The 18,853-nt window shown below is 38.9% G+C and overlaps 2 protein-coding genes across 2 annotated transcripts; both read right to left on the bottom strand.

The window, feature by feature from the left end:
- Positions 1 to 66: 66 nt before the first annotated feature.
- Positions 67 to 7,624, bottom strand: nhej1 (nonhomologous end-joining factor 1). Its single transcript, XM_027013736.3, has 8 exons — positions 7,581 to 7,624; positions 6,976 to 7,190; positions 6,642 to 6,857; positions 6,348 to 6,486; positions 6,175 to 6,233; positions 1,604 to 1,805; positions 559 to 641; positions 67 to 348 (listed from the first exon to the last, which is right to left on the bottom strand). Exons 2-8 carry the CDS (start codon positions 7,156 to 7,158, stop codon positions 253 to 255), a joined length of 978 nt encoding a protein of 325 aa, XP_026869537.1. The 5' UTR covers positions 7,159 to 7,190; positions 7,581 to 7,624; the 3' UTR covers positions 67 to 252.
- Positions 7,625 to 11,780: 4,156 nt separating this feature from the next.
- Positions 11,781 to 17,283, bottom strand: atg3 (autophagy related 3). Its single transcript, XM_027013723.3, has 12 exons — positions 16,966 to 17,283; positions 16,338 to 16,379; positions 16,191 to 16,240; positions 15,663 to 15,733; positions 15,376 to 15,483; positions 15,172 to 15,221; positions 14,939 to 15,026; positions 14,801 to 14,835; positions 14,383 to 14,538; positions 14,127 to 14,254; positions 13,458 to 13,526; positions 11,781 to 12,819 (listed from the first exon to the last, which is right to left on the bottom strand). The coding sequence occupies exons 1-12, from the start codon at positions 17,140 to 17,142 to the stop codon at positions 12,738 to 12,740; spliced, it is 1,056 nt and encodes a 351-aa protein (XP_026869524.3). The 5' UTR covers positions 17,143 to 17,283; the 3' UTR covers positions 11,781 to 12,737.
- Between the last annotated feature and the right edge of the window lie 1,570 nt (positions 17,284 to 18,853).

Below are 18,853 nucleotides of genomic sequence, written 5' to 3'. Positions count from 1 at the left end.
ATTGTACAATAAAATGTTACTATCAAAGACAAATACAGTGTTTCAAAACGATCCCATTCCGCGGAATTTCGAAACAAATTATTACATTTTTATTCATCACCACAAAACAATTTCAAATAAACATACAAAATTAAAATGCAAATGTATATTTAAAAAAGAAAATTATTGATGAATTTTAGTTAAAGGTTTAAATGATAGTCCACTGAAGACAAAGAATTTCATACAGTTTGAAAGAGGTGCAAAAGCAACATGTCATCGGAAGAGCCCCAGGGCTTTCTTCTTCTTGGGACGTGTGGTCGATCGGTCTGCAGATGCATCGACTACCGCAGCAGGTAGAAGTGGCACAGTCTAATTGAGAAATAAAAAAATACCTACAGTGATGTCTCAGTAAAAATGAAAGCATATTAGTCATAAAAGGATTTTAACCTAATTTAGCACTAGTCATAGTCATAATCAGCCATCCCTCCCAATGCAAATTCCCAAAAGAAACAGGGACTAAAAATGAACTAAAATGAAATGTCACGTATGTAGAAGTGAAAAAAGAGTTTAATATCAAACCTGTTCACTGTCCGTATCCTGCGTTTCTTCTGATGGCTGCCGGACATCACTTTGATCAGATACAGGTGATGTAGGCCTCATATCTGCATAATAATCCAACACAGAAGGCAAAGACTCATGGTGTTGGTTTAGTATTTAACTGTGTACAAGACACATTTAAGGCTAGGCTGAAAACCTATCTGTACAGTCAGGTATTTTATTACTTTCTATCTTAGTTAAAAAGGTGTTGATCTAGGGGTCCATGGGCATTGAGAGTTATGGTAAACTGGGATGTTATGATGCAGTCACGTAACCTCTCTTTTGTCACTCAAGTTTGTTGACAGAGAGGCAGAGTTTCAGGGTGCCCTCATGCCTGTGGTTCCATCTGGCTCCATCCTTTTAGCTATGCTGCCATAGCTAGAGCTGCCTGAGTCCATCTTTGCACATTACAGTTAATTAATTTACACACCCTCATACTTGGACATGCCTAGTAAGCTATTCACTCTTTCTGCCGAGGTACACCTACCCTTGATGTCATGAAGTTACGGAGACTCAACCCGTCTCAGCGGTCATGGCTACTCCCACCACACCTCCACCCAAGCCAACTACTTCTCTGTTGCCCTTCATGGACATTCTCTTGCAGGATGGGTTTTGGACATGTGCACACCATCGGGACAAGACTAGGACTTCTAGAAAACTGGACTAGACATTAAATTGCTTATTTTTTCCATTTTATTATTATTTATTAATTTTTCTGTTAAAATTGTTACTATAGTGGTGACCATTGTTGGCCAGAGGAGGATGGGGCCCCTCCCTTTGAGTTTTGGTTCCTCTCAAGGTCTCTTCCTCATGCTCTAGGGAGTTTTTTCTTGCCACTGTCGCCCTTGGCTTGCTCACTGGGGACTTGGACTTGGACGTTGGAAAAGCTGCTTTGTGACAACATCTGTTGTAAAACGTGCTATAGAAATAAATTTGATTTGACATGGCTTTAGCTTGGTATTTAACGGTATACAAGACACATGGGGTTGGTTTGGTATTTAGCTGTATACAAGTAGGAAAAAATAACCTGAGGGTACACTGCCCGCCTGGTCCTGATCGGGCACAGGGTTCTCAGGTACAAAGCTGAAGCTGTCCACTGAGGCAGAACTGTGTTCACCAAGTCGCTTTCGTTTTGAGGTGTTTCTCATGGTGCTCACGGCAAGATACAGCTCCTGCAGCTCAGAGTCAAACTCCAGACTGTCCTGAAGAATATTCATCTGAGGAAGAGTCTTAGAAACAGCAAAAGAATACATAAAGACAGATGGGGGGATATTATCTAGCTGTTTCATGGATTAAAGAGAAGTAGACTGGAAAACGCACACTTTACTCAAACTAAACTCCTGTGGTTTTTCAGGTCACTAAAGCATGTTCTTTATGTTTATGCCCAGCATGACTACGAAGGCTCAGTGCAGCGAGAGCCTTGACATGCATACAAAGTGAATGTGCGATGATAAAGGTTAAATTAAGAGACATTTTTAAACTTCTGCGCATACTCACATTTAAAAGTGCGTATGTGCGTGCACACCCCCCCCCCCCACACACACACACACAATGTGCATACATGTATAGACACAAAAAAAATGTGCTTCCATGCACTCAAACACACTCTTTCACAACAGAGAGGACAAGCCCTCTAAATTAGCTCTCCAAATATTGACCTGGTGAAATTGGTGGTCACCTTCAGCTATCCAACTGAGGAGGTCCTAAAAATACATGTAGGCTTTGGGGGTTTACACTGATTTATTTTTATTATTAGTTTGTTTAAATACTGTGAAAATAAACGTATGCTCTGGCTACTTTGAGTTCCTCTTTGGGCACAGAGCAAGCAATGTGAAAGAATAAAGATACTGTGAACCAGCATGCTCTTCCTCCCTCTTCCCTCACCTCTGCTTTTTCCCAGTCCCTCGGTTTTCACTACATCTAAATATTCTTTCTCATGATTATCTTGTGTGTATGCATCAGCTTGACAACTGCTTGTATTATGGTCAGTATGTACATGTAATATGTTTACTATGTACTAGCTATGCTTCCTAATCAGGAATGGGCGGATCAGTTTCTCTGACTCGACACCACATTCATTCACCATTTCACCAGTATATTTACACACACACTCACGTGCGCGCACACACACACACTCACGTGCGCACACACATACACACACATTAAATAAGCGGAAGAACGGACATACGTGTCAAAACTAAGCAAAATATAGCAGAGACGAAGACGACAGGGATGTGTGTGTATATACTTGTGCCGTGCTGAAACTCCACTATTCATAGCTGGTAAATAACTGTGGTCATTTTGTAGCACTTTTGTTGTGTAGTTGTTGTTTGTCTGTGGCACTGTTTCACTGGCTTCATGCGCCACTCCAACCCAAAGCATTGCTCATGGAAGATTCCAGAAGACTGGGGTGGAAAAGCTAAGGCCAACTGTCCAAGCAACAGCTTCAGTTAAAGGGTCTCTTTTCCAGAAAGCTGCATGAGCAAATCTACCAAATCTGACACCAAGTTTTGCCTAATACCATCATCCTGCCTGGTCTAATCTCATCGCAAAATCTGCCCACAATGAATTAGTCTTTTCACTTATCTGAAATGAACTGTATACCAGAAAATAGTAACTTCATATGGTAACATCACCCATGATCCCAAGACAAATATGAATCAAAAGGAATAACATTTGGAGGCAGTGCTATTTCTGCATCTTAACAGACTGATAGCAGGACAACAGAAATACGTCTGGCAGTTTAATCCTCTGCTGCCCATATTAACACGTGTGCCAGAGTACGTTCACATGCTCAAACGAAAACAAACAGAGGCAGGTGAAGTTTTAACAGAGCGTCTCGAAAGGACCCCTGAAAAAAGCCTCACTTTACACTGCCTCATAAATCTGTCTTATCCCTCACGTGCCCTCATCTTGACTATCTGTTCTCTTCCCCCCTTTGCCTGTATTCTATGCACTCTCTAAAGTACTGTTCCTAGAGTACAGTCCACACTGCACAGTTTAGAGTTTTCCCAAATCCCAATGTACCTGATAGAACTCATCAGCTAATACACAAATTCTGTGAGTTTAAGATAAAAAATTACAGGTACTCTAGGATAACGACTGGGGAACACTGTAGGTATTTCTGAGACTTAGTAACAGAGCCCTTTTCCCCGTGCACTCACTTTCTTCATCTCAGCTCTAGTCACGCTCCCTCAGAGAGTGAGTGCTAAGCATTGTTTTTTTGAGTTGGGGGATGGGGTCGGATGGGAGTCACTAGTCAACCATTTGACGTGGTTAAAAAAGGGGTTCCAAAACTGCAGGAGTTGAATGGCTGGCAGTGATGCTCTTTGACGAAAAGAAAAGAAAAAGCAGCAGCAAGCTACAGAGCAGCCACAGCGAGCAACAATTACAAACCAGATGTGGCCCTGTGAAAAAAACCTGAGAGACAGACATACAGACAGGTAAAAACAATACATGAGGACAGGAAAGGCATGAGCCCTATTCATTGCTTTCTCCCTTTGCCCACAATGACATAAAGCCTCCAGCATGGCGCTTAGCTCGTTTCACGCCTATCAGTTAGGGGTGATTATGAAGGCTGGACTAGGATCTCAGTTACAGGCAGCAACTGCCCTGCTCTTCCACATTACTGTCAAACCTACAGCCTGAACCACTGTCAGACACACAAGCTCACATTACTCTACTGAGGTGCACTCAGCAGCCTGGATGGGTTTCACCTTGACTGAATACATTGTGAATATCTATATAGTCCACGTATATGTCTTCAAGGTTCAACCACGAATACCCAAAACCAAAATACTATGTACTTCTAGAACTTTACACTCAAACCTCCCCTTTTCCAAAAGCAAGGTCTGTCTGGAAGATCACCCCAAAAGACATGGGCTAAACACCAAGGCACTGCTGCTGGAGAAGGAGCCTGGTGTAAAGTAATTTCTGTTTTTTCCTATGAAGTCACACCACTTTATCACAGAAGACAGAAATTCCTCGAGCCCCTGTGGTTCGTCCTGTAGTCTCAGAGTAAAACTGCCAACGTTTAACCTGAGGTACTGAGCCTTCCACGCCTCAGTGTGGAAAGAGACAGACTCCCAAAAGAAAAAGAAGTGGGGAGATGTGAGAACATTGTGCTGGTGTTCAGTTTGTTAGGACAAAAGCCCTTGCTTTCACAACTCACTCAGTTTCAGTTGTTCCCGTCCCCCGACCCAGGCCAGCATCACTTAAAAATATACACAGAAGATACCATACATTTTTTTCTGTCTAGCAGACACACACACAAACATCCACCATCCTCTTCTCCTCTTCTCTTCCCTTCATCCCACAAACCTAAGCATACGTCATGGTACAAACACACCTCTCTCATAGACATGGTCATATACACATATTTAGCATTACACAGACCCAGGACATGCGTCAGGACTCCAAGAAAAGCCATTCCAAGCAGACACTGCTTGAGTCATAGTGAGGTCACCCCATACTGGACCACTTAACCATATAATGGTGCTGCAGGAAATGAACATGAGCCTGACCATTTTTACACCTTAAGTACGCAAAGCTGTTCATAGATACACACGAGTACTTTGACACACACACACACACACACACAAAAAAAAAACAACCAAAAAACAACAACCCACACACACACACACACACACACACACACACCTCAGAAGAAGCCTTTGTCTCAGGAATGGTGTAATTTTTTCCAGGTACATGCAAACTGGTGATGTTTGGTTAGCACTTATGTAAGAAATTTTTTAAAATGTGTCCATTTCAGTTCTGAATTAGGTTAAAATAGTTTGTCATTGCTATGCAGGAATCACCACCACACTGAGACATGCAACAGCAAAGCAACAGACATACAGATCCAACCAAAGACACAAAATTAAATGAGACAGCAATACAAAGATAAAGCAGACACAAACCTTGATGCCTATCCTGACAAATAGTCACAAAAACATGATGGTATACATCAGAACACATGCACACGAGCAGACACACAGACAGACACATACATCAGAAGAACACACACGCACAAATACAATTTCTTAAGGTATACATCAGGAGAACACACACACACACACATTTTCTTAATTGACCTTAACTGGGACTGCTGGACAGGCATGAGATCTAAATATTTGGGTAGGCAAAGTGGTCAAAAATGATAATTAATACAAAATGTCTCTTACTCATGCACACCTTTGCTGAGAAGGAAAACATCTTGAAGGTGAGTAAGAAGCAAGCTTGTTGAAAGGCTGTAATGACAAATACTTGCCGTGCTCCATGAATCACAAAGAAGCCTAATTAAATAAAGTGTGTTTCTCTGTATGATTGAAAGAGATCTCTAACAATCAATTTCTTTAAGACAAAAACTGAGTATACCAGCACATTTTCATAAATGCTCATTTTTATCTCTCAGAAAAATCTCTAGCCCCAGTGGATGGGGCTAGACATTTAAATTCTAGGAAGTGAACTTATGCTAGCAACATACTGAGTAATCACACAAATTAACTGAAAGGCACACACATTTATAATTAGTACAATTCACACAAGAGTGTGAAGGTGTTCTAAACATGTCTGTGTGTGTCAGAAAAGACCTCTCACCCGGGTGATGAAGTTTTCTCGGTATGTCTCCTCCTGAAACGGCTCGGTCTGTAGCCGGCCTGCAGAAGCACAAACATATCTAGTCAACATTAAAAGAATCAGGCTTACCGGTATATGGGCATGTGACAGAGAGATCATATAAGTGTGTGTTTGAGTGAAGGTGGAGGCTGCACCTCTGCTGAGCACAGCTCCATTCTCTTTGTAGTCCAGTATTTCAGCATCTTTCCTCACAAGCAGTGCAGCCAGTTCTCCAACCTGCCTCTGCAGCACTCGAGTCACAGCCAGCAGAGGGCGCACTAGCTGTGTGGACACCTTTAACACATCACAAAAATATTATTTCAACTTTATTTCCATACACGATTACATATTGTACACATACATATGTTTTCTAAAGATCTAGCTTCATCTTACAGATCCTATCGCACCTATATTATTTTATATAAAGTGTTAATTAGTACTGAACATACCACTGCTACAGGGGCATGGGTGAAGCGGAATTCCCAGTGAAAAGGAACTCCTGCTAGCTCACTCTTGAGTCTGACAGTTAGGTGCTTGCCATGATGCTCCAGGGAGAACTGTGCTGTACTCTGGTTATGTAACTGTCCAGAGAGACATGGCAAAGCCACCGAGCGCAAGCGAGCAAAGAACGCCTGCACTGGAGCCCTTAGACGCTTATTCAGATCCTGTAAGATAAGAGATAGAAGTCTATCCAGCTGTCCATTTCAAAGCATTGTGAAAGTTGTCCATGTTGCGTGAATAAATAATATAAAGTTAGCTAGGTTCGCCAGCCAACATTCTTGCCTGTGCACGACTCTGGATGCTCTCTGTGCTCATGTCTTCTTCCCACACGTTGTTCAGGTCACTCAGCAGTACTCGATATTCTGTGTCACCGAACCAGGCTTTGCCCAACAGCTTGGAACCCCCTATGTTCACTGGTACCCACGATAGCGCCGACATAGCTGCATCGTGACCCGAGCTCTCCATACCACCGCAACACAAGACCAGAGCCACAACACCTACGAGATTGTCAATAAAGGTAGTCTCGAAAATTACACCTAGACTTCGGCTCAGGTTCCAGCTGTCATGACAAAATGAAAGTACAGCCTTCTACTAGCAACTGGGCATAATTTATACACTCCATAGTTCTAACAAGTTAGTTAGTTACGCTAGCTAACCTAGTTAGCCAGCCAGCCAGCCAGCCAGCTAGCTAGCTAGTTGTAATCATATGTTAAGACTCCACAAACCACCAGTGAAACCATAATTATATATTGTGAGGCTATTTGAGGATTCCAATGGCATAGGAAAAACGTTCCATAATTCTTGAATGAAAACTGACTTCGAATGAAGAAAGAAATCAAACTCTTAATCGTGAAAAACACAGAAAAACATTTGAAATTAATACTCACCGGCGGGGACTGTTCCGACGAACGTACTATTCCTCTGTTGAACACCAACGTAAACCGAAACGTTCCGCTTTTTTGTTGAGGATGTAGCTACTTATTGTAATGATTATTGTAACTTTATTATGGTATGGATATGTATTGTATTTTAGCAAAAAATAGAAACACACAAAAGGTTTCTGCCTTATAGTAACAACAAACGAACCTCAGAATTAATCATTACTTTTTTGTTGTTGTTGCAAGAATTAGGATCATACCTTTAAGCCAGACAGATTGTGAAGGATGGCTAGATTTCCAGACCAAAAGTATCCTCTAGCTATAAGCAAGATAAAAGCAATCACATCAGCCTTACCCAACCTACAAGGGAAGTTTGACAACCATGGGAATAGGCTAAGTGAAACCCTAAAAACCTTTGTGAGTGTGTCAAATCCTGCAGAGCCGATCCCACTGAGTTTAAAGCATGACCAGATCATGTGGGAAAGTTATGTTGGTGAGATATAACCATATATTGAGTCAAAGTTCTTATTTCTGACCACTTCAAATTAGTTAATTGTGCTTTGTGCACCTTTAGCTGAATGAAACTGTACCTGACACAGGAAAATGAGTTTACTCTTACTAATGCTCCCTTTCACCATTCCTGAGTCAAGTTTGATAAGAAATGGAGGATGTGTGAAAAACACATGTCCGTTCTGGTTTGAAAAATGTTGAAAACATATTTCATGAGAAGGTTCAGCAGGACATTTTTTTTTTAAATGGTAGAAATGTGAAGTTGAAAGTAATAAAATAGGTTAGAGTGTCTCAAGTTATAATTGATGCATAAAAATGCTTGAGAGCAAATAAAGTCACAGTCATATAGATCAGCAAAAAAGACAACTTTGTCCCTGGGGATAAAGATTGAGGCTAGAGTGGAGAAAACATGGTAAAACATGAGATTGTTTTTATCCTGATTGCCTTAAAGTAGAAGAACAATTATATTTAAAATGATGACAAATCAGGATCCAAATCTTAAGGAAAACAAAACAAAAAATGTAGGGAAAATGAGTGACATGACTGGAATTCTAACAAGCAACAGTTTAGTGATGACTAAAGACAAAGTTCATACCTGCATTTAATTTGTAACATTTGCTTGTCATACTGAAATTTTTGCCTTGTGTTGTGGTCCAATTCATGACCTATGACCTTGAGGCATAGGCAAAAAGTTCAGTATGACAAGCAAATGTTACAAATTAGGTTTCTAAGTTTAAGTGTTGTGTCACCCTAGGGCTGGAATTGAGTTTTACTGGTTGTAGCATTTTCCAAAGACCAATCTATCTACAGTGAAATATGTATTCATGGATATTTAGTGGAAAGAATCCATAATTAAAAGAATCTGTTTATTAATGGTTAATAGACTGAGCTTTAAAGAAAACACTGACATGATTATTAGAAAGTGACCATAGGCAGTATTCTTTAAGGAAATTAAACTAATTTGGACTAGAAATGAGTCTATTACTCATTCACTGAAAACATAGAATCCTAATTATGTATCAGTTGGTTTTACTGCTTGAGTCAGGGAGCCTCCAGCAAATTGTGAAATTCTAAAATAGTTTGCAGACAGTTCAATTCCCTAATGTCTTACTGTGACCAGCAATTTTTAACAAAGCAAATGCCATCCTGAATGACTCATTTCATGTCATGTATGGAGTGTTTCAGAGGCTTCTATTAGGCTGTACCATAATATCCCTTAACACTTGTAGGTGATATGTCTCAGAGGTGTAAAAAGTGGAGTGAAAGGGAGCAAGGGCAGTTCCTTGTGAAGAGTACCTGTGTTGCTCACAGTCTGCTCTGACAAACAGTTCTGTACCCACATATAACTGGGACTGGTCAGGTAGCTGAAGATCCATGATACCACGGAAGTGTCCACCTTTCACTGCTCTCAGATTGTCTCCCAACAGGAAGGGCTGCAATGTGTTGATGGCACTATAGAAGTCAAAGTACATGATTCTCACAGTGCTTCCTTTCATCTCCAGATGTGAATAAGTAAATTGTAAGAGGTCCAGTGTATCCTGAGGTGAACGAAGACATGCTTATCAATTGTCTTCATACAATGTGATGTCAATGCTACAGGTCTGTAGTCAGCTAGAGAATATAATTGCTGTGGATTGATTTAAAGTTTCTAAAATTACTACTGACCTTCAGACTGACTTTAAACCAGTTTCTTCATCATCAGAGGAAGAGAATAATAATACTGTGAAGGATAAAGAACTGTGTGTGAGGAATGCTGATGTGAAGTCTAATATTATAGGATGTTCTTTTGCCGGAGACCATGCAGATCCAGTGAATCTGACTGGGGTCAAGCTGTACATAAAGAGAAGTCAGAGCTCAAGATTAGTGAAGAGTCACAGCTAGATCCTGTTAAGATCTCACCTCAAGAGATACTTATGACTTCTCTCATGTGCTCGCATTTTCTAATGTGCATAAATCAAGTGTTAAATAAAACTCCCTGCATAAAGGCTGGGTTAGCATCACCATCTCCTGAGGATCTTGGAGACTCCTGAGGATCTTGGAGGTTTCCAAATCCAGACCTGTGGCCATCCCAAAGCTGGTATTCTGGAAACCCAATCCAGTCATAGGTCAGTCATTTTCCACCAATTAGAAAAAACAAACAAACAATTGCCTGCATGTTATACAACTTGTCATGGCAGGTTTCTCCAGCAGCAGGTTGGTCATGTATTCCAGGAACTAGAGGCCTGAGATCATGGTGCACCTAGAGCATGATATGAAGAAATTACAAAGCCAGTCATTACATTAATTTCCGTTGACCAAAAACATGGTTTAGGTAGGTTAGAACATTCTCCATTTCATAATTCCTTTTCCATGTTCACAGATGCCTAATATTTTGTCCTATTTTCTTATGAAATATTGTGAGAATTATAATAATGTGCTTCAGAAAAGAATAAAGAAATATTATCGCAATGTATTGCATTCCATCTCCAACAGTACAGAACTGCAATCTTTTGGTAGGCTAGTGTGCCACTGGAATTAAATGTGATTTTGTTTTATCTGGAGAAATCAGATAGAATTTGAGCCCAGTATCACCCACATCAGAAACAGCTGTAGCAGTGCTACAATTAATTTCTGAACCATGTCCTATAGTTGTGGTCACTTTTTATTATACAGTAGACAATTAGACCTGTCAACCTGTCTGCACATTATTCAGATAAAGATGCCATTTCATTCTCTAGCATCACAAAGATGCTAATGCATTCTCTGTACCCTGTCATTGGTTATGGCAAAGTGTGTAAAAGGCAGATCTTCCCATACCCTCGACTTTTCTCTTCAAAATAAATTAAGCACATTTTCCATTAAAGTATAAGATATTCTCTAATGTTAGGACAGAGGCAGTATAGTAGATCTTTATATGAAGTTAAATATAAAAAGGAGCATCACACAGGTTTTGCTAAAAAAAAAAAAAAAGCTGAATGCACATCTTTCCCACCCCCTTGATGAGGCCTGGTGGGAGACACTTGCTACAGCACCCACTCCACTTAGAGTCTAGTGAACTCTGCAGCTGTGACCACTGCAGGATTAATAAGATACTTCATTGTTTGAAGACACACCTTATTTTTATTTAACTGTAGAGAAACGAAAGCTTTATAATTAAATTTTGCTAATTTATAATCTGCTCTGTCCATTGCCATTAAAGTAGCTATTTCCATTAAAGGAATATCTTATGAAAAATATTTTAATGCCATTTAAATTTTTTTGTAGATATATGGTATGCCATAATTTAATTTGTCAACAAACTGTGTTCCTATTATACTTTAGCAGATAGTTCGTCAAAACTTGAAATGCTGCCGCAAATTACAATTGAAGCATCTTTAATAGGAAAATTAATGCAGATATGATGAGGACAATCCTATCATTTGCTTTTCATCAACAAACCAACAAAACAAACCACAGCAGAAAAAATAGGGTAAGCAAACCTGGACCAAACTGGACTGTGGAGGAGACAACAACCTTTCTTTAATTCTAGAAAATAATACATCTGTATCTGATGGACAGCTAAGCAACTTTTAGGAGTTCTTTCAGCAGAAAGAAATACATGCATAATAAATAAAAATAAAATTCTTATACTAGAAATACAAACTCACTGTCAAACTAAATTGGACTATTTTAATATTGTGATAGGACTCTGATTTGTGATTTCAAAAGAAAGGACAAAAATAAACTACAAAATTACATTTTTATTCATAAATTCACATTAATTTATAAAACTGACACAAAAACAATGAAACAGTCAAGAGTTATTCCAAAGCTGCCAGTTGCCCATTTAAAGAACAGCAGATGATGCTGCAAACACCAAAAGATGACCTCCCATTATATCTTCATGATGCAGAATATTTTGACACTGACAAAGCAACTCCTCGGTTTGCTCGTTTCACACTCCTGTGGTGATATAAATTCGAAGCCATTGCTACAGGTTTAAGTGCTAATGGCAGTTCAAAATGCATATAACCAAGTCTGATGCAATAAATACATTACAACAAATTTGGTATAAACTCTTAAGGGCTATGCAATATTAAATAAAAATGTTAAAAGAAAGTACAGCAGACTTATAGCATCTCAACACAACAGTGGCCTGGAACCCAGACACTAATGCAAACATTCAGACGGCAAGATGTTAAGACAGCCTGGCATAAATTAGACCATTTTACAAGGTCAACAGGTCCATCACCATACAAAGTTTATTGCACACCCAGTCAGAGGCTACAGATTCCAGACGTAATGCTGATTAGACCAATAAAGCATTTTATAGCCACTTTTTGAAGCAGTATATTCACAAGTAATATGTAACAAAGAACAGTACTGTTAGCACTATGGTAGTACTGTTTAAATCCAAATTTGAGTACTAAACGCTTTAAGCATGAAGATAGCAACAGGAAGAGTAACTGTGTGCCTTTCATAAACAATGAGGGGCTGCCATGATGAAATTACATTTTGGAATAGTGCAGTTCTCTCATTTATCAGATCCCTTTCCCATGCACATACACCATTTCATACAACATGTAAATGTTAGTTAAATATTTCAGCAGACTTGTCTGTGTGTTAATAGACATTGCCTGCATGCCGACAAAGAGCTCCTATTCAAAAGGACAGCTGTAATCCTGGGCAGCCTGGAGTTTACATGGTGAAGTGTCTTGTGTAATCATATTCTATTGTTGGAATGACAGCTTGCACAAATTTTAAGAAAATCAGGAGGTACCTGGAGGTCATATTTAAGGAAGTATTTAAATGTAAAATAAATTATTAATGACATTTATTTTCATTCCACCATTAAGGCCCTAAAGAGTGAAGCAACAATAATAAATCACTACAACTGTCAAGACTGACAGTTGCTGAGAATTTATAGCAAAAATCAGAAACTGTAATTTCAGTCCCCCTTGAAGGTTTTATGATAGTTATATGTTCAGTCACATAAGAAGCCAAATGTAAAAACCCTAAATTATGTAACACTAATTTATATAGTCTGTGAACCATGAAGTGAAACGTTTCAGGCCGGTTAGCACAATTGGTTAGAGAGTGGTGCTAATAACGTCAAGGCCATGGATTCGATCCCCATGCGGGACATGTGGACTTAAGGCTTTTCACTGCAAGTGATACTGTGTAAGACTACGTATGTGACAAACTATGATTTTGATTTGATTTGTACACACAGTGATAAAATAATATTTGGGAAAAATTACCTAAAAATGTAGTAATTCAAAGTAATTGTGGATGTAACTCTAATCACAACCTAATTAAAAAAAATTACAGTAAAAAACTACTGTTCTGTGTGTAATATTTTTGGCCCTTTAATCTGGTCCATTTTATGCATACTAGCCATAGTCTTGGAAAGGATACATATGAACCCCAAGTTCTCCTCCACCTTCAGCCACAGTCTCAATGATCTTCTTCATAACTTCTGCATGCCTTTGGAGGAGGAAAGCCAAGTGAAGCCAAATGTATAAAGTACTATATAAATAAATACAACACAAGTTGTTGCAAAGCAGCTTTACAACTGCATGGATCCAGGGAATGGCAAACAAAAATGTAATGCACAAGCTAAATCAATCATCGCTGGCCAACTACCTACTAATGAATTGTCATGGACAAAAGAACAACTGTGGCAGCCTTTAGATTTATAAAATTTGACTTTTTTCTGTATATATAGAAGGTACTAAGCAAAACAGTGCAAATATTTCAGAGCATGTGCAATGTAAGCATACCTTTAATATAAGCAAAGGGATTTTAAGGTGTGAAAAAATAACACATTGCCATGTTGACAGTGTAAAAGAGCTTGTATTAATATTTTACAAAATTCTCTTACATATTACTTGATTTTCACTTCTCATATTCAAACAGGATGTGGAGACAAGACTTCCAGTAGTCATGCTAGAATGTTTAATGACTAACTGCTCTAAAGAATACATTAGTTGATCTGGCCACCAGAATACATCTTTCATTACTGGAAGAATATCACATGGAACTTTCTAGAAGGAATCGCAATGCAGTCCGTCAGCATTTCATTACCTGCATGGATGCACAGAGCACATAGCGGGAGGCGGCAGGTGTGGGTGGTTCTCAATGGTGACCGTTTTCTTCACATGATCTTGGCTGATGTCTTCATACATCTGATCTACAGTGAGGGGTTGCCTTTCCTAAGGAACAGCACAACAAACACCTTGAACTCAATGATGGAACTGCATATGCTCACAAACAACTGCAAAGTCACTGTCAAAATTTCTCCTGAACTTTTTTCATCTCTCTGTGAAGGTTGTCCACAAACCTCATCATATCCAAAGAGCCACAGCCTGGGAGTTTGATAGTACTTGTCATAAGTGATGTATAGGTCATAGGTTCTCGTCTGGAGAATGGCATCTTCACCACCTGCCTCAGCCTTGCCTTTGGCTGTTTCTACCATTTTACTTGTATCAAGAGTGGCCTATTCAGACGAAGGGCAAAAAAACAAAACAAAAACCCCCCAAAAACAAAATAAATAAACAAAGAATGATGACTACAACCTATTGTACACAAAAGTGTACAAACGGTTAATAATTAACTATTAAGTAAAAAATTACTTAGAAATAAAAATGAATAACCATTTAATGCACAAACAAATCTCAATACTACTTCAAGCAAAATATTATAAAAATAATAACATTAGACATTTTTGGAAGAGCTCTAGTAATAACTTTTCACCATACCTCATCGGTTTCCAAAAGCCCACTTTCTTCATATTCTGAAATATAAAGACTATGTTTAAATCCACAGCACTCAGTAATTTAGTTCAAGAAGTCAATCAATATTCCAACCAAAAAGAAGCAAACAGTTCCTGCAGTTACCTTCCATATCTGCTGCCTCCCCTTCATCATCATCATCATCATCATCATCATTTCCACTATTCAACTGTACATTCATGTTCATATTGTCCTTCAGAAAGAGGGAAAACAGTCAGTCCTGCCGTGTTAAACTACAAATTGTCCAGATTATGCTATACGGCTGAAAAACATCAGCACCAGATTTTCCAAAATTCAAATGAAATAGGGGCATTTTGTTAAAGTTAGCTTAGGCGTACTTTGTTATCCAAAGAGATTTCCCGAACTGCCTCTGTAATTCCTGTGATACCTGACAACGTTGAAGTGATAAATATGGTGAGATATATTTCATTACAGAGATAGGGGACACACACACACACACACACACACACACACACACACACACACACACACACACACACACACACACACACACACACGTTGAGTAGTTGATTTTGTCCTACCAGAGTTATGATAAGTGTCAACCCATCCTCCATCTCCATCATCCTCTTCTATAATGGCCTCCAGCTCATCAGAGTATTCCATTTGTTTACAGCGTTTGTAACATGGAACTGAGATGGAAAAAGCTATACTGCAAATTTCGCATGGCATCTAAAGACTGGGTTAATGAACACATAGTAACATTTTTTCAACAGCAGGAAAAAAAAAATCTAATTTCACTTAGTTCTGTTTTGTATATGGAAATGAATACTATAACTTCACAATTTACAAGGTATGCCCTCTTCCTTACCATTTCGGGTTAACAGGAACTGCTTATCTTTAGGTAAATAAGGCTTCACCTTTGCTTCTTCTCCAGATGCCCTACAAATAAATAAGTTTAACTTAGCTATGCACTCTAACTGATCAGGGCAAACTTCTCTTTTATTTTTGTGGCGAATTATTCAATGCAACCCCACAATTAAAACTTTTAACATCATTCAATATCAACAACAGCACTAAATACACCTCTTTAGGTGGTCAGTTTATGTTCCATGTCACCACAAGACAACAGAACTCAAACCAAAGTGTAATAGTAAATTTCTGAATTTTAGTGACAGAGCAGCTGCTGTTGAAGTGTAGGACCTCAGAAGAGTCCAGCAGATGTGCACTACATCTGGCTACCTAAGACTCCAGCAAACTAGAACTAGTTTGGATCTAGAACTTTATTTATTCACAAGCTGTAAACTACTATATACCAGTCAAAAAACACACCCAAGTGAAGGCTAAACAAGTCTAACTGAGTCTCAGACACTGAAAATGAACTTCAAAAGGTTCTTACCATTTCCATGTGGGACAATGATGAACAAGATGATCTCCTGCAGCAACAAACTGCACAAAAGCTTACTTTAATTTTTTTTAGGTTTACAATCTAATTTGTAGATTACTAAAATGTAGTACTTAAAGACAACAACAAAAGAACATTCACCTCTTCTGGAGTTATAACTCCAGTTTCCTTAAATTTGGATTCCTGAAATACAGAGCAAAACACAATGAAACTAACGCTGAAAAATGCTTTGGAAAGTACCGAATATTCCAGTTACGGTAGAACTTTTCACACATTCATGAGAATCAAAGGCTCGTGTAGGTCAGTTGTATGTCTGCTGCTATAACATTTGTGCTGCCAATAGTAACGCTTGCAGAAATGTCAAATATAATTCATGCGAATTATGATACTAATAGTAATTACTGAAATCTAATCTCTTACAATGAATTCGGATTTTTAATATTTAAATATCGACTTACAGAGAATAATTAATAAAGCTTACTTGTCTGCTAGCTCGACACCGAACTTTGTGCCAGGCTGATAAGGCTAGTTTCACAGAAAATAGAATAAAGTCGTTCTACACAGTTAGCAGTATGATTGTGCTGGTTTAAAGAGCCATTTACGCTTCTGAATCTTACAAATACCGCCTAACAGAAGGACAGAGTAAACTTGCTGCTCATCAACATCTCTGAAATGCACCCGGCTACTACGCTGATCTAGCTAGACAGCTAATGTTAACTAGCTACGATTAGCTAGCTAGAAAACATGACAAGCTAGCACGTCTGCTTACCTTTAGAACTGGTGTTAGAAACTCAGCCACCCCCAGAGCAGTGCCTTTCACTGAATTAATCACGTTTTGCATAATGCCTAAACACTGTTTACACAGTAGAAACCCTTCGTTGCAGAGACGCTTTAGTTTCAACGATTCTAGAAGCAAACGAGGACTGTTTACTGAGGTTTTCAGCATCGAGCTAGCACACCATAAGTCACATGATATACGTCATCTGACTATTATTTCCGCTACTAAAATCTCAAGCACAGCTATCCTTAACGAGAATCACATTTCTAGGCATTTCGGGCGCATTTACTGATCTTCAAAAAAATTTTCATCAAAGTTTTGCCGTGTATGATTTGCAGATCTCCGGTAGTTGTTCGTGGTGCATAGTTTGAAAGCATAGTCAGCGCTCTCGAATACACTGTGTTTTAACGACTTTTGGGCTTCGCTGGGGTGAACGAAAGTAACTTTTCTCGGCATTTGTCTGAAATTTTGACTTAGCTCTGGAGTAGTGAGCGGCAGAAAAAAAAAAGTGTGTATTCAAATTTACTTGGCATGAATCGTGTAAATTTCCATTGTTCGTCGCCATTGTAAATTTGGCTAAATCAAGCACATAATCCTGGAAATAATATCTGCTGTTTTTGGATTGTATTGATATCTTTGTGGCTGCCAAGACTGACAGACCGAGGCCCTGTGCCTTTGAAGAGGGAGCCATACTCAATAGAGCCACACCCAGTCACACTTAACAAAATTAAGGCCATTTGAAGCCCACAAAGGAATAGTTTTCCTCATTGATCTTATGATGACCTTGGATGACTAATCTTGAATTTGGAACTGGGATTTTGAAATTATTAAAAAATGTGTGAACAAACATTGTAAAAACCATGAATTTATTTGTTAAATTAAGTTTAAGGATTTTAAATAGACACATTTAGCATGAGTGTTAAGACCACTATCCAGCTAGAATTAGCAGTCAGCCAAAAAGCAGTGGTCACATGTTACATCTTGACCACTGACTTCCATTTGGGAAAGTCATTGTGGTTTGTGCTCCAAATGAACAAAAATTATAACATTGAGAATTGCCATTCACAATGATGTATCACTTATTTGGGCTGTTCTATGAAGGCAACAAGGGTGTTTCTACCAGTTGTTTGAGGGCACATGCGGAGTTAAGGGGGCTCAGCCCCTTTGTTTGCCAGTCAGTCATAGGGGCAGAATTGTGCATAAGCTTAAAAAATGCCCCTTGTTTAATTGCTCCTTTCCCTTCTGTCTGTTTTACTCTCTCATACTGCTTCTACCTGCACTGCATTTGCTTTCATGCTTCTTCTCTTCTCCTGTATTGTATAAACTGGCTCTGCCTTAAAGTGCTACCTACTCAAGCTTTTGAGAGCTTTAAAACAACCTTTTTGGATGTTTCAGTGAAGTTTGCAAATTCTTGTTTAAATATCATCTCTAATAAATACTCCATCCCTTACAGCTACTTAGACTAAATTTGCAAGCAATGAGAATGAAGACTTCATCCAGAAAAGTATTAAAATGTGTGAATATTTTCAAAACTGTGTGTTTCCTAAGGAAGTCACAGCTGATGCCTTTGCTCGTGTTTTTCTTCCCTTTTTAAGGATCCTCCACTAATCTCCTACAGACAAAACAAAAACATCAAAGACAGGCTCGCGAGTGAGATAAATGAAGATTCAGATAACTATGGAACCTGCAACTGCTCTAAATGTGTTACATGTATATTTATTAACAGCCACTAAAATAACTAACAGTGAGCGGTAAGGAGGCAGACGCATGTGCGGAGAAGAGTGAGATTTATTAGGGGAAAATCCAGAGTCGTAGTTGTTGGAGTAGTCCAGGGTCATAGAGATATGTAGAGTACTAGGATGCATGATAAGCTAAACCA

This window comes from Electrophorus electricus, chromosome 3, assembly GCF_041902795.1.
Source record: "Electrophorus electricus isolate QZ-2024a chromosome 3, ASM4190279v1, whole genome shotgun sequence".
Taxonomy (NCBI): Eukaryota; Metazoa; Chordata; class Actinopteri; order Gymnotiformes; family Gymnotidae; genus Electrophorus; species Electrophorus electricus.
The sequence above is the reverse complement of the archived record's forward strand: the minus strand, read 5'-3'. Positions and strand labels throughout refer to the sequence as shown.